Genomic DNA, 15,834 nt, shown 5'->3' on the forward strand with positions numbered 1-15,834 from the left:
TACTCAATGTGCATCACCCTGGAGTAAGCCCTAAATGGGAGACCTGAATCTTCTTATTACTGATTTATTTATTTCTTTTGTTGAAGTATAATTGATTTACAATATTGTGTCAATCTCTGCTGTACAACAAAGTGACTCAGTTATACACACATAGGTAATCTGAATCTTCCTTTTAATTCAACTCAGTTTCCCTTCTTAGTTGGGACCATCTTGTCACACATGTAATCCTTTTGTGTTTTGTCTTTTGTGTTATATTACACAGCCCCATTATGCAAGGCAGTTTCTTCACCTGGTGCTGAACAATTTCTGCTTCACACACTGAGTTGCTTTTTTGGTTTTTTATTTTGGAATAATTTTAGACTTACAAAAAATGTTCCCAAATAAAAAAAAAAAAAAGTGTTCCCAAATCATATACAGAGTTCTCCCATCTGACATCCCTTAATGTTGACATCTTACATAGCCATAGTACTATTGCTGCAACTAGGAAAGGAACACTGATAAAAGTCTATGTACTAATATAATTAGATCTTAGAATTTTACCAGTTGTCTCACTGAGAAAGAGAAACGTGGCCCACAGTAGCTGGGCCTTTGCATTCTCCTTGAACCTAAAGCATTTCTCAGATCACTAACGTTAAACAAGGCCACTCTGTGACCATGGTGAATCAAGACAAAAAACAAGGTCATTCAGGTCTGAACACAAACAACATCATGAACATTGTTTAAATAAAAATGACCAAATACACCCCGTCCTGGCCACTGTGAGTGACTGCTGCTTTCCTAACTACAGTTACCCTGCACCATTCTTCCTGCTTTAAAGATAAGATTTACTGAGGTGTGCAGTCATGGATTTACCCCCTGTTCCTGACAGCGTTCCATCTAAAGCAAAGCTCCGCTTTCTTGAATTCTCCCCCAAATCACTTAATAAGCCCAAATCTCTAAGCCCTTTCTAACCCCCTCTTTACTGAGACACCTCATGTTACTCCATGCTGCCCATTCTCCCTTGTTTTGATGAGCAGTAAATTCAGCTGGTTCAACTACAGCTCTGTTGCTGCTGAGTTTGGGCTGGTGAGTGTTGTCACTGCTGATGTCCTTTTTCTGCTCCAGGATCCAACCTAGGCCCCCTCGTTGTATGTAGTTCTCCTGTCTCCTTAGTCACCGGCAATCCATGATAATTCCTCACTCTTTCCTTGTCTCTCATGTCTAGTTGTAGGTTGTCCCTCAATTTGTTTGATGTTATCTCATGAGTCAATTGAGGTTTTGCATTTGGGGCAAAACTACCCTTCTCAGCGCATCTTATCAGAGGGTACCTGATTTTATGTGACTTATGACAAGTGACATTGACCTTGATCACTTGGTTACAGTAGTGTCTGCCAGGTTCCTTCAAGCATAAATTTACTGTTTTTTCCTCTTTGTAATTAATGGGTATGTTGTGGCAAGATAACTTTGAGATGATGCAAGCATCCTGTTTCTTCCTACTTTGATCAACCAGTTTCAGTCCCCACTGAGGATTCCTGCCTGCAATCATTATTAATCTGGTGATTGCCAACTGGTGATTTTCCACTTGCATCATTTTTTCTGCATCTATTAGTTGGAATTCTACTGTAAGGAAGAGCTCTTGCCTTTCCCATTTATTTACTTATCTGGTTATTTATTTATATCAGTATGATCTCATAAGAATTGATTTTATTCTATGGATTATTTCTATCATTACTTATTTAATATTCAAATTGTCCCAAATTTGGCTACGGGAGCCCCTTCAAGTTGGTCCCGGTGTCCTTTTAACATGCCCCCATTTTTTTTTTAGCACATCCTCCCTTTCTGGCAGCACAAAAGTATTACAGGCTCATCTTGTACTTTCCCTATCTAGTCTCAGAATCAGCCATTTCTCCAAAGAGCTCTGGTTTCTCTTACTGAAGAAACCAAGACCTAGGCACTATGTACTGGAGTGTCACTGCTTATAGGCCACCTCAGAGAATAAAGCTAGGAAATATATTTCTATACACTTCTCTACACTCACATCTCTATCCCTGTATCTATCCATCTGTGTATATATACCTAAAAAATCCTGAGTTCAGGGACTTCCCTGGTGGTTCAGGGGTTAAAACTGCACACTTGCACTGCAGGGGGCTTGACTTTGATCCTTGGTGGGGGGGACTAACATCCTACATGCCAGAAAAAAAATCGTGAGTTCATAGTGATACTTCTAATTCCAATCTAACATCACAACATTCAAAATTGGAAGCACAAAATTCTGTATTTCCTCACTTGTAACTCTTTTCTCCAAGCAATACTTGCTCAAGACAAAGTAGTTTCAGAACTGCTAACCCAGATTCTCATAGGAAAAATATTCACTAACCAGAGCACAGTTTTTGTGAATGGATTTCCGCCCCCCCCCCTTTTAAATTGAGGTAGAATTCACATACTATAAAATTAACCATTTTAAAGTCTGTGTAGACTTCTTCTTGTTTGTCATCTTATACTATGTAGTCAAAAGTCTTACTTTCCAAGTTACCTAGGTTAGTTTCTCTGTGTAGTTATTTTATTCTTTTTTTTTTTTTTTTTAATACAGTTGTGTCCATTTGTTATTCTTTGTATTTCATTTTAGTTCAACCCACATCCTGGCTGATTTTGATTTTTTATTTGTGGATTGTGTGAGGTAGTCTCATGATTCTAAAAAAAAGGTACACTCAGAGAAGTTTCACTCCCTTTTCATCCCTTTGGCTCACTCCCATTCCTCTCTTCTTTCCACTCCATTGACATCCATTCCCTGTAAGGAACCAATCCCATTAGCTTCTGGTTTATTCTTTATATAGCTATACACCCACAGACACACACACACGTGTGTGTGTGTGTATTTATATATTTTTTTGCATCACAGGTGAGCAGACACATAAATGTTTTCTTGTATCTTTTTTCTTACATGAAAAGTAGCATACTAAAAACATACCTCTGTGCTTTTTTTTCTCGCTTCATAGTATAGCTTGAAAATCACTCTATATCAGTTCTTAGAGATCTTCCTTATTTATTTGTAAAACTGCATAGCACTCCTTTGTGTGGATGTGTGCTGCAGTGTATTCAACCACTCTCCCGTGGCATTGAAGTTGTTTTTGATATTTGCAATTATGAACAACGCTGCAATCAATTACTTTGAGGCACTGAGTTTTGTGAGAGGGGCTGGCACAAGATCTGAAGGCAGATGACTCAGCTTCCAGAGCCGCCACTCTGTCTGCGGGGCCACATTGACTCCACAGACAGCTCAGGCCTGAGATGACGCCCTGGTCACCCTAGTGGGCTAGGGTTTCTCCCTCTCGTCTGCTTCTAGGATGAGTTCCAATAGGCGGGCCCCTGGTTGCTCAGTTCCCCTTTGCTGGCCTATTCCTTTAAGTTGCCTTCTTGGAGGGTCATTATATCTGCACATTTGGGGCCCCCTGCCTGGGTGTTAACCCTCCCTCACAGCCCACAGTCACAACCACTTTTAAACAATGACACAAAGTTGTTGCAGACAGACCAGAGTATACCTGTGTGCATGTGAGCTCAGCTGTGCCATTATTTGTGGACAACAGACCCGAAGTGGGCAGAAAAGCCATATCACCAGGCATAGGCAGTGAGCCAGGAACTTTCAATGGGCCAAGAGAGTACTTGAATTTCCTGAGCATGGATGGACTTCCCAAGGCTCCCAGAATTACCTGCTTGAGGAGGACTCCCTCCTGAGCCTGGTGGAGGGCCAGGCTGGGGAGGTGAGCGTAGTGGCTTCCCAGCTACCTTTCAAGATCAACCCAGAGTCTGGAGAGTGGGAGGGAAGAAAAATGGCCCCTGTCACACTGTCTGGCAGCCTGCCGCACCCTCATGATTTGGAGCAGAGCCTTGGGACAGAGGTCAAAATCCCTCCCAAGAGGCTACAGCACTCACTTTGGCTGTGTGAGGAGCCCTTTCTGTCAGGAAACCCTCTGCCCTTTCCTAAGGAAAGACCATAAGATACAGAATGCCCACATGCACGAGGCCCTTGAGAAACGATCAGTTATTTAAATGGGATAATAAAACCCTATGAAGGTAAATCTTTTCCTCACCATTTTATGAATGAGGAAAGTGAGACTTGGAGAGGTTAAGCAACTTGCCTAAGGTTACCGAGTAACCAGCAGAGTCATGATTTGAAACCGGGTCTGTCTGATTCCAGGGCTCTACTTTTTTCCAAAATGAACACAAATCCCACAAAGTATTTATTTGAACTCTAGAGGAAACATTCAGGCTCCTGCAATTGTTTATCAGCAGAAGTCAGACGCTACACGGGAGGACTAGGAAAGTAGGAGACCTGAAAATTGTTGCCTTGAGCAAATTGCTGAACCAACTTCCTTGTTTGAAAAGTAGGACTTGCCCACAGGGCTGTGGGGATGTCAACCTGACAACTGAAGCCAATGGTGTCTGTTCTCCTAGGTCAGTTCCTTTGCCATGATAAGGCTTCCCTTGTGGCTCAGACCCCACAAGGCAGGAGTGATGGAGCTCAGAATCTGTCTACAGTGCAGGAGACCCAGGTTCAATCCCTGGGTCCAGAAGATCACCTGGAGGAGGAAATGGCAACCCACTTCAGGATTCTTGCCTGGAGAATTCCATGGAAAGGGGAGCCTGGTGGGCTCTAGGCCAAGAGTACTCGACTGAGTGACTAACACTCACTCACTTTGCCATGATGGTTATTAAATATTTTATATCACCTTTGGTTCCACAGATACTTCTTTCGGTTGTGGAGGTCAAGTGAGACCCCAGTAAATCCCAAGAATCCACCACACAGAGGTTAATCAGCATTCTCAGGCACTCAGAGCTGGCTGCGTGGGCATGCAACATAGAGTTACACAGGACCTGCACTTAGTTTAATGCTCTGCTGGTGCCATCTTGCATTTCTCAATGACAGGAGGCCCCATGTTTCCATTTTGCACTGGGCCCCACAAATTATGTAGCTGGTTCTGCAGGCAAAAAGATAGTGACTGATGAAACCCAGAAAAATACTCTACTGTTTCCAATCAGATTCCACTACAATGATTTTATTCTGACTGAAGTGTCTAGAGTGTTGACTCACTTGTCTCCTGACTGTTGAGGGGAAAGAACTGTTCTTGAGGAAGTGGCTATATCCTGTATATGTCCAGCATGCTGGTCTTTGTTTATTCTGGCTGCTATAACAATACCACAGACTAAGTGGTTTATAACCAGTAATTATTTCTCACAGTTCTGGTGGTTGGGAAGTCTAAGATCATGGCGCTAGCAGATTTGATGTCTGCTGAGAATAAGCTTCTTGGTTCACAGCCAGGACCGGATCTTCCTGCTGTGTCCCCACAAGGCAGGAGTGATGAAGCTCTCTAGGGTCTCGTTTATAAGGGCACTCACCCCATTCTTGAAGGCTCCACCCTCATGACCTATTAATAGTTAACTCCTCAAAACTCTACTCCCAAATACCATCACATTGGGAGTTAAGATCTCAACCTATGAATTTTGGAGGGGGCCACAAATAATCAGTTTAGAACACATGGTATATGAAAAACACCAAACAAAAAGGGTTGAAAAACATAGTCATTATTCTTAGCAAGAACATTTTCTGAGTACTTGTTCTGTGCCCAGCCTGGTGCTGGTTGTAACAGGGAACACAAAGAGCTCTGTGCCACTGCCACCTTCAAGGAGTGCCCAACTGGATGGGAAGGAGAGGCATATATCTCTCTGGAATACCCTCGGGATTAGCCTCATATGGGCACAGACTTGGGGTTCAGGGGTACAGAGGAGGGATTCAGAAAGGGCTTGATGGGGACTGGGCTGTCAGGAAAAGCTTAGGGTCCAAGTAGGACTCAGGTCCAGTTAAGATGCCTGGGACTTAGTAAGTGGAGGAACAGAACGGTCCAAGTCTCAGACCTGGATATGGACACATAATAACTCCCTCCTGGTGGGTCTGGCTTTTGAATCCATCAGAATAGACTGGAGTTGGGGAGTATTGCAAGTTGGGTTCTTTGCAAGCAGACATTAAGATGAGTTCAAGATATGTGTTTGTCTCCTGTGGCTGCTATAATAGTTATTCCAAAGTGGGTGGCTTAAAACAATAGAAATGTATCCTCTGAAAGTTCTGAAAACCAGAAGTTTAAGATCAGTTTCACTGGGCTAAAAAAGCAAGGTGTTGGGAAGGGTGGTCAGTCACCCTCCAGACCAAGCCAGGAAGTAACTGTCTCAAAAATTCTCAGGCAGCCCAAACCTGCTCTTCCAGAAGCTTGTCTCGGCATCCTCATTGTCATGGTTGCCCCAGAGGTAGTCAAAAGGAAGCCCCCCAACTGCATTGCAGTGTACCACAAAATATGACTTTCCTTGGCTCATCTTTAAATGTCAACAAAGGGACCAAAGTTGGGCAGGACAGAGGCTGAAGGGGACTTCCCAGGTGGCACTAGTGGTAAAGGACCTGCCTGCCAATGCAGAAGACTAAGAGACTTGGGTTCGATCCCTGGGTTAGGAAGATCCCCTGGAAAGGAAATGGTATCCCACTCCAGCATTCTTGCCTGGAGAATCCCATGGACGGAGGAGTCTGGCGGGCTACAGCCCATAGACTTGCAAAGAGTTGGACACGACAGAAGCAACTTAGCATGCACATACAAGGCTGAAAGGGAAGGCAAGAGGAGCCTGGACTGGTCGCTGGAGTTCTGAAACTATCGTGGCAAGTCACTCTGTCTCCCTGGGCCTCAGTTTCCACATCTGCTGCATGAAGCCTATTACGCCAGGCATTTTATCTTAAAGGTGGTGACTCAGAGGTAGGAAAGAGGAGGCCAACTGGGAGGTCTCTGAGGGTAGAGGGCAGGCAGGGAGACTGGGCAAAAGTCCAAGGAACCCCCGTTAATGTTTGTGGCCTGGGCAAGAGGATACATGGAAACCCACATACCATGGTGGCTAATCATTTGAAAGGTATAAAACAAGCAAGCTGCTGAATAAAATATATTCTGCTGGCTGACCTTGAAAAAGTATTTTTAGAATGACCCATAAGGCCAAGTTTGAATGAAAATTCTCAGACTCCTTAGGGTCCTGCCCTGGAGGCCATTATGTAGAGAGACCTGGCCCTGGTCCCCTGCTATGGCTACAAAGAATGTTCTACTCACAGAACTCCTGCTCCAGGGAGCTCAACTGGCTAAGTGCCCTGCACTGTGCTTTGAAATCCATCTTTGTGGTTGGGCTAAGGCCACGCTTCCCATGGGCTGTTCCCTGCAGCAGGAATATAAGGGCTGTCCATCCTTGGGAAGCTCCTCTGAGGACTGGCTTTACCTCAAGGACACCCTGACAGCCCTGCTGAATCTTATATTGGTTGAGCAGAGGGGAATCTGGGATGCTCTCACCTGATCTTCTTGCCTTCCCTTGGGGGAGGGGGCATCAGCCTTCCAGCCTGGCCTCATGGTTCTCCCCACGGTCTTCGGCTCCCCCCTCCTTTCCTCCCACACAGCCATCTTCCTCAATACAACCCTTGCCCACTTAATCCTGTCTTGAAATCTTGTTCTCAGAGGATGTGGACAAACATGCTGGCCCCCAGCCCAGCAGTCTTCTCTTCTTACCCCTGCCTCCTTCCCGCGCCATTAAGTGCCTCCTGTCCCTGTGTCCCCTTAGCCTGCAGTCTCCTCACCCCATGGCAGTATGGGGAGTGTGGCAGGACGGCTAGCACCGGGGCCAAGTCTTTCCTCCATGTCACTCTTTTGACCTCCATGGCTCTGTCTCATTTGCCCTGCCTGTGCATGCGTGCTTCTGGAACATTCTTTGTAATCAACTGGGCTGGGAGTAGGAAGTGTGTGTCCTGGGCCCTTCACATCTCTGGCATTTTTCACTAACTCAAGAGTCTTGTGGAGAAGAGAGAAAATTGAGGCTCAAAGAGGCTGAGTGAGTGTCCACACCCGGGTCTTCCAATGCCCAACCCTGGGCTCTTCTATGATGTCCCAGCTAGGGGTGGAGGGGGCAGGTAGCAGTCACACCGCCCTCTGGCCCAGCTGTCCTCTGGTGGTTGGCATGTTCCTCTGTCTCTGGGACACCAAAGTGCCTTTCTCCCAATGGCTAAAAGGGAGCAGCTTCTCTCAACCATGCAGTGAGCCGAATGGGCAGTGGAAGTTCCAAGGATGTGGGTCGGCAAGGCTCCAGCCCCTCAGAACTTATCATTATACTTGCAGTCTGGGTAGCGATAGGCGAATCTGGGGTCACAGGTTCTCAGGGGTCTCAAGATGTCCTTCAGCCGGCTGGCAGCCCCAAGGACCTCCGGGTCTGGCCGGGTTCCATCTGCACAGCGAGTGAGCTCGGCGTCAATCTCCTCCCGCATTGGGGATGGGAACTTGGCCTGGAGAAGCAGGGGCAACACCTGCCTGCACACCAGCACCAGGTTCTGCTTCTCAGGGATGGTGTCACAGGAGGGCAGCTCGGTCTGGCAGCCAGAGACCAGGCAGCTGAAGATGTCTTTATCGTCTCCTGCCCTGGAGGCTGCTTGACTGCCTACACAAGAGATGGAAGATGTTATACACATGATAGCCCCAGTTCCCTGGGGAGGAGGTGCCCCTAATGAGAATTGCTAAGCAAAGTGGTTCAGGCTCCTAGTATCTCCAGTCCCCAGGAGGTTTAGGGTTCAGGGACATGACAGCCCCTGTTGAAAACCCTGGCGGGGTGGGGGGGAGCTCCTTCTGCTAAAATAAGATGAGCTGGTCAGGGAAATGCACTTCTCTGTACCAGAACTTGGCCTTCTAATTATAAGACTCTGGGAAGACTCTTAAGAGTTCCTCGGACTGCAAGAAAATCCATCCAGTCCATCCTAAAGGAAATCATTCCTGAATATTCATTGGAAGGACTGACGCTGAAGCTGAAACTCAAATACTTTAGCCACCTGATGCGAAGAGTTGACTCATTTGAAAAGACCCTGATGCTGGGAAAGATTGAAGATGGAAGGAGAAGGGGACAACAGAGGATGAGATGGTTGGATGGTATCACGGTCTCAATGGACATGAGTTTGAGCAAGCTCTGGGAGATGGTGAAGGACAGGGAAGCCTGGTGTGCTGCAGTCCCTGGGATTGCAAAGAGTTGGACATGACTGAGTGACTGAACAACAGGTGTAAGGCAGACATACATGCTGTGATTCTCCCATGATTACTCCTGAATTAGGGAACACTGAGGAGATTCCTCAGACCGGTTCCATTTACTCTTTTTAAACACAAAGTCGGGAGAAAGAACAGGTAATTCAGAGTATGCCTTCAACTGATTGGCGTGGGACTGACATTCAGTGAGTCACATCTCTGAATATTCTGGAATCACCCTCATTTCTTCTCATTTGATTCTTCTTAATAAAGGCAAATCAGGAAAGGAGTAAGTGTGGCTTAATTGGTCTATCTTTGTAGGCCTTCTCATATAAATAAAATCAGAAATTTGAGATTAGAATCCTGTGTCCTACTACAGGGCTCAGAATATCTGGTCACCATTAAGGACTGGGGTGTTCAAAAGGTTCTAGAACCCCGGCTGAACCTGTGCACATCATGAGAAGCACAATTCACTCATACACCTCAGTTGGTGCCATGCTTTTCAACTTGAAGACTCTTTGCAACCTCATGGACTACAGCCCACCGGGCTCCTCTGTCCACGGGATTCTCCAGGCAAGAATACTGGAGTGGGTTGCCATGCACTTCTCCAGGGGATATTTCCTAACCAGGGATTGAACCCAGGTCTCCTGCACAGCAGGCAGATTCTTTACCATCTGAGCCATCATGGAAGCCCTTACACAAACAAGGGGGCCCAAATGGATTGTGAAATGTACCAGTGAATCTGCCAGATTGTTCAGATAAAGGCTAAAAGCATTGATGGGAGAAGCTCTGAAGGGGAGCTGGGTGTGGGGTGGAGGGGTTCTCTGTGTGTGAGGAGGGGCTGGGCAGGTCCCTACACCACACAGAGCATGTCAGGCAATGGCAGTGCCCGCAGAGGGTGCCGCTGGGGCCAGACCGCCATGACCATGATGCAGATCTTCCTCTCCTGCATTAACAAGGTCAAGTTCAACTCTGCTTTGGCACTGGAGCAGAGACTTAAAAGGGGGAGAGGGACCCTTCCTCTTCCCAAACCTGGGCTGCTCTCAATATGACACACTGGTCAAGCCCAGTGATGTGACACCCCTCCTCTGCTGCCCATCACCCCCCAACTCCTGTCACCCCGACTTCCCCTCTGACAGCTGCTCAGCCAGACCCATGCTGGGTACCTTCCTGCCTGTCGATCACGCCCAGTGCACTGGCATCCCTGATGAACAGATGTCCATTGTTGAAGATGCCAAACATGCCTGCATCCACGTGGGTGAAGTAGAAGAAGTAGTTCAAATCATTGCTCCTCAGAGATTCCAGGACACCCAGGAGCTGGTAGGCCAGGTCGGCCGCCTGGTCTGGGGGTGCATCATAGAATTCCTGCAGCGGACTGGTGCTGGTACTGACCAGAAATCTACCACAGGAGCCCAGGTACTTGGGAAGCGGCCAACCCTCAGCGCCCGGAAAGATCTGCCAAGCCAAGAGGAGGAAAGATGAGAGGATTAGAGAGAAAAAACTCCTGGAGGCAGCTCTCTCCCTTTCTCTATCCCTCCCCTTCTCCTCCCTCCTCTCTCTTTCTCTCTCATCAAGAGCACACAGAAAAATCAGCCTTATGTGGGTACCTACTGTCTCAAGATATCAGCAAAGCATCTCTTAACCTTGTTTATACCTCTTGGAACATGGCAAATTCCTTGCTCCCCCACCACCCCTTACCAGCTATTATTCTATTCTTGATGGAAGGATTCATAAAAGGAAGCTCTTCTTTCCATATGGTGGGTTATATTTCAACATAGTTGCCCCAAGTGAGGTAAGAGAGTGCCAATGCACTTGCCATGATTTTAGAGGGTATTCAGGCATCAGGGGGGCTTCCTCAATGGCTCAGTGGTAAAGAACCCGTCTTCAATGTAGGAGACACAGGAGACGTGGGTTCGATCCCTGGGTCAGGAAGATCCCCTGGAGAAGTGCATGGCAACCCACACCAGTATTCTTGCCTGGAGAATCCCATGGACAGAGGAGCCTGGTGGGCTACAGCCCATGAGGTCACAAAAGAGCCGGATATGACTGAGTTCGCGCGCATGCACTCAGGCGTCAGGGGAATGTGTTTATTTTCAGAGTTGTATATTTGAAAAAATATGACTAGCATTTCAGATTTCACAGATATGTCTGCTTAGGAAGAGGCTATGGAGAGGAAAAGGGTCAACTTAAGACTGATTTAAAGAAAAATATTTTAAAAAATAACAGTGCAGTTAGTAAGTTCTGGGATAGGGCACAAATTATGAAGATGACCCTTGGGTAAAATGTTTTGCAAACCACTGCACTGGCCCTGGAAGAATCTGCCTGGGTAGGATAATTACATATTCATAGAGACTCCACAACTGACTGGAATGTTGCAATAGCCTAACACTGGTCCAGGGAAGCACAAAGCTCCAACCAATTTCCTCTGTCTCCTTGTGAGGGCTCCAGGAGTATGAGATTAACATACACATTAGTATGTATATAAAACAGATATCCAACAAGGACTTGCTGTATAGCACAGGGAATGCTACTCAATATTTTGTAACAACATATAAAGGAAAAGGATCTGAAAAAGAAATGCGTGTGTGTGTGTGTGTGCTCAGTCGTGCATGTGTGCATGTGTGTGTGCACTCAGTCATGTCTAACTCTTTGCAACCCCATAGTACTTCAGGCGCCTCTGTCTATGGGATTCTCCAGGCAAGAATACTGGAGTGGGTTGCCATTTCCTACTCCAGGGGGTCTTCCTGACCCAGGGATCCAACCTGCATCTCCTGCACTGGCAGGTGGATTCTTTACCACTGCGCTACCTGCCTATATATATATATATATATATATATATATATATTCAGTTATATATATATATATATATAACTGAATCACTTTGCCATATATTTGAAACTAACACAACATTATAAATTAACTATATCTCAATAAGGAAAAAAAAAGGAGGAGAGAATCCTGGCTTGTCTTTTTTTTCTGACTATTTATTGAGGCAGCTATATCTAGAATGGTGTTTCTTTATGGGAGAAATGACAGAAACTATAAATACTTGGCACTTTTCCTCTTATTTTCCTTCTTTAAAAAAACGAAGTCATCCCCCTTTCTGATGATGTTCTGTGACCTCCTGTCATTTTAGCCCACTTGCCACGTTGTGAAACCTTTTCTTGTTTTCTCTGCCCATCGGGACCTCTCCCACTGCGTGCCACAGAGGAAGGTCCCCAATCCCCTGGCAATGTCTAAATATGCGACCATGGAGTCATCTCTGTGTTTCAGGCTTGTCAGGAGCTAGGGCTGGAAGTAGTCAGATCATCTGCCTCAGCCACCAACAGTAGGACAACGAGAGAAGAAGACCTCTGAGGGTGCAGGAACCAGCAATTCCTTCTTCTCCTCTAGGATTTGAAACGCCAACATTAGTTAGTTAGTTAGTTAGTGAAGTCGCTCAGTTGTGTCTGACTCTTTGCGACCCCATGGACTGTAGCCTACCAGGCTCTTCTGTCCATGGAATTTTCCAGGCAAGAATACTGGAGTGGGTTGCCATTTCCTTCTCCAGGGGACCCCATGGACTGTAGAGTCCATCGAATTCTCTAGGCCAGAATACTGGAGTGGGTAGCCTTTCCCTTCTCCAGGGGGATCTTCCCAACCCAGGGATCAAACCCAGGTCTCCCACATTGCCAACAGATTCTTTACCAGCTGAGCCACAAGGGAAGCCCAATGCCAACATTACCAGGTGGTTTTTAGCAGAACAAGCACGGACTCTGACATCAGACAGCTCTGGGTTTGGGTTTCATTGCTGACACTGGCTAAGGTACTGTGACCAAGTCACTTCACTGCTCTGAGCTCCACTTACCTTATCTGAAAGAGGGGACAATAGTAATATCCCTGTGGGGTTTGTCCTGAGCATTAAATGAGATCATGATGTACAACACACAATGCCAAGAAATGAGTTGTTATTATGTACTAAGGCATCATCCTTTGGCCAATAATATATAATTACTATATCATATATAAAAAGAACATATAATTATCTTATGTAATATCTCATAGTTATAATATATATATTATATATAATATATACTATATAATAATTTATATAGAAGAAATAATTATATATTAGTATGTTATATACTAATATATATTATATAATGGTATATATTATATATATTAGTATAATCAGAATAAAATATATTATAAATAATTATAACACAAATCATCATAATATAAAATAATAATTAATTACAAGTATTAATATTAACACAACACTATAAATAATTAAAATATAATAGTAATATAATATCAAGCATAATAGCAATATAATATACAATTATTATAATCATCAATATCACTATATTATATAATAAATAATTATAATATACTTAATAACAATACTAATCATTATTAATTGTTATGGTGCTTCTTCTTCCTCCACGCCCTCCTCCCCCTGCCCCTTCTCCTTCTCCTCTTCTTTCTCTTCTTCTCTTTCCCCTCCCTCTCCTCCTCTCCCACTGCCTCTTATTCATCTTCCTTTTTCTTTTCCTCCTCTCCTCTCTCTTCCTCCCTCCTTAATCTGCTACTCCCTCCCATTTTCTAGTTTCCTTTGTGCCCATTAAGTAAGTGTCCTGACTCTCGGGATCGGGGAGAAATGGGTGTCCTATAGATGTTGACTTGTTTTTTTTTTTTTTTTTTATTAGTTGGAGGCTAATTACTTTACAGTATTGTAGTGGTTTTTGCCATACATTGACATGAATCAGTCATGGATTTACATGTATTCCCCATCCCGATCCCACCTCCCACTTCCCTCTCTACCCGATCCCTCTGGGTCTTCCCAGTGCACCAGGCCCGAGCACTTATCTCATGCATCCAACCTGGGCTGGTGATCTCTTTCACTATAGAAAATATACATGCTTTGATGCTGTTTTCTCAACTTGTTAAGAACTGTCTCTATCACTGGACTGAAAGCTGCATGAAGGCAGGGACCAGCAATGCCTGCCTTGTTGACCAGTACTCTAGAGCATCCTTACCTATTTGACCATTCCCTTTTTGATGGAGGTTTAGGTTACTTCCATCCTTGAATCTTTTCCAAGCACAGCTGCATAGCACACCTCTGAGTGGGTCATCCTTTGGTTTTTCCCCACCTCCCGAGCTTGCTCACACCTTTCCTAATCTTTAAGACACCTGGTCAAAATTGCCCTCCTCCACAATGCCCTTCAGGGCTTTCTCTGGCCATGAAATGTCCACTCCTAGCTGTGCCCCTCCCCCGCAGCTCCCACACTTCTTTCCTCTAAAACAACAAGACATTTTTACTGAGTGCCACAGAGGTTTTGTTATAACATGGACTGGTGGCCCCAAGGTGTCCAGTGATGGGAGAGAAAGCTCAACCCAGGGCCTACTCCCTCAGAGCCAGATGTGAATCCCCTCCCTGGACGGGCTTTCCAGGGCAGGGTCACTGCATACCTGTAGAAGGACAGGATGCGTGTTGACTGCCAACGTGTAGAGGAGACGCAGCTTGTCCCGGTCCGTGAAGTGGTCCATGAAGATGCTGCCAGCGTCAGCCACCTCTGCATAGCGCCGGACCACGCGATCCAGGAGTCGCTGTGATGGGCAGCGCAAGAGAGGGCTGGACAGGCCCTGCAGTGGGTCAGGAGAGATCCAGGGAGGAAGAAAAGGTGCTGAGTGCTTGTGGGGGGCTGGCAGGACCGGGTATGGGCAGGCTCTGCTGTGGGGGAGATCCCTGGGTTGCAGGGGTCAAGTGGGTCTTGGGGTAAGAAAAGACCCCTGTGGGGTATGGAGCAGAGTACCCCTAGGCAGTGGAGTGAGAGGGGCCTGAGTGGGGTACATGGGTGAGAGCTGGCATTGAGGAGAAAGGACTGAGAGATCCTGAGGTCATGTAGGAGGGTGCTAGGCAGGCAGTGCATCCCTAGCAAACTCCTAGTAGGAGTTTCGGAGCCTCTGTGTCTCCACAATTTTGCAACTCAGAAATTAGAAGTTTGCAGGTTAGTGTTGGAAGGGTTGGATTCAGGATTTGAACCTGTTGTGTACTGCAATGTTTGCCCCTCTCTTGCACCTCATTCATGTGTTGAAACCCTAATCCCTAATGTGATGGTATTAGGAGGTGAGGCCTTTGAGAGGTAACCAGGTCTTGAGGGTGGAGCCCTCATGAATGGGATTAGTGACCTTACAAGAAGAGGCCTGAGAGAACTTGCTCCCTCTCTATTCTCCATCACCTCAAGGAGACCATGAGGAGATGGCTGTCTGCAAACCAGGAAGAGAGACTTCACTAGGAATCAATTGGCTAGCAGCTTGAGTTTGGATTTCCCAGCTTCCAGAACTGTGAGAAATACAATTTTGTTTTTAGCTCACCTAGTCTATGGTCTTCTGTTACAACACCCTAAGCTAGGACTGAACCCAATCTGATAGATGCCAACATCTAGGCCTTTTCCCCTGTGGTAGGTCTTGCCCCTCCCTCAACCTAATAAACTACCCAGGTGGAGACCATAGAAGATGATTTGAAGCTATGAGGCAATCTCTTTGCTTCTGAAAATCTTTTCCTACATGGCCTAAAATTCTGCCATTAAAGATAGTCATTGTTGGGGCAGGGGTGGTGGTTAGGGTTGTGTGTGTGCATGTGTGCTAAGTCACTTTCAGTCATGTCTGACTCTGTGTGACCCTATGGACTGTAGTCTGCCAGGCTCCTCTGTCCATGGGATTTTCCAGGCAAGAATACTGGAGTGGGTTGTCATGCCTTCCTCCAGGGAATCTTTCCAATCCAGGGATCGAACCCATGTCT

General features: G+C 45.8%; 1 protein-coding gene across 1 annotated transcript in view; it reads right to left on the reverse strand.

Moving 5' to 3' along the window:
- Window positions 1–284: 284 nt before the first annotated feature.
- The window catches only part of DIPK2B (divergent protein kinase domain 2B), a 44,986-nt gene continuing 29,436 nt past the window's right edge, over window positions 285–15,834 (reverse strand). The window contains exons 3-5 of the mRNA XM_065915688.1: window positions 14,502–14,675; window positions 10,217–10,505; window positions 285–8,478 (exon numbers count right to left, since the gene is read on the reverse strand). Of these exons, the coding sequence (XP_065771760.1) occupies window positions 8,138–8,478; window positions 10,217–10,505; window positions 14,502–14,675 (804 nt within the window). The 3' untranslated portion in view covers window positions 285–8,137. The remainder of the gene's footprint in view (window positions 8,479–10,216; window positions 10,506–14,501; window positions 14,676–15,834) is intronic.

This window comes from Muntiacus reevesi, chromosome X (genome assembly GCF_963930625.1).
Source record: "Muntiacus reevesi chromosome X, mMunRee1.1, whole genome shotgun sequence".
Taxonomy (NCBI): Eukaryota; Metazoa; Chordata; class Mammalia; order Artiodactyla; family Cervidae; genus Muntiacus; species Muntiacus reevesi.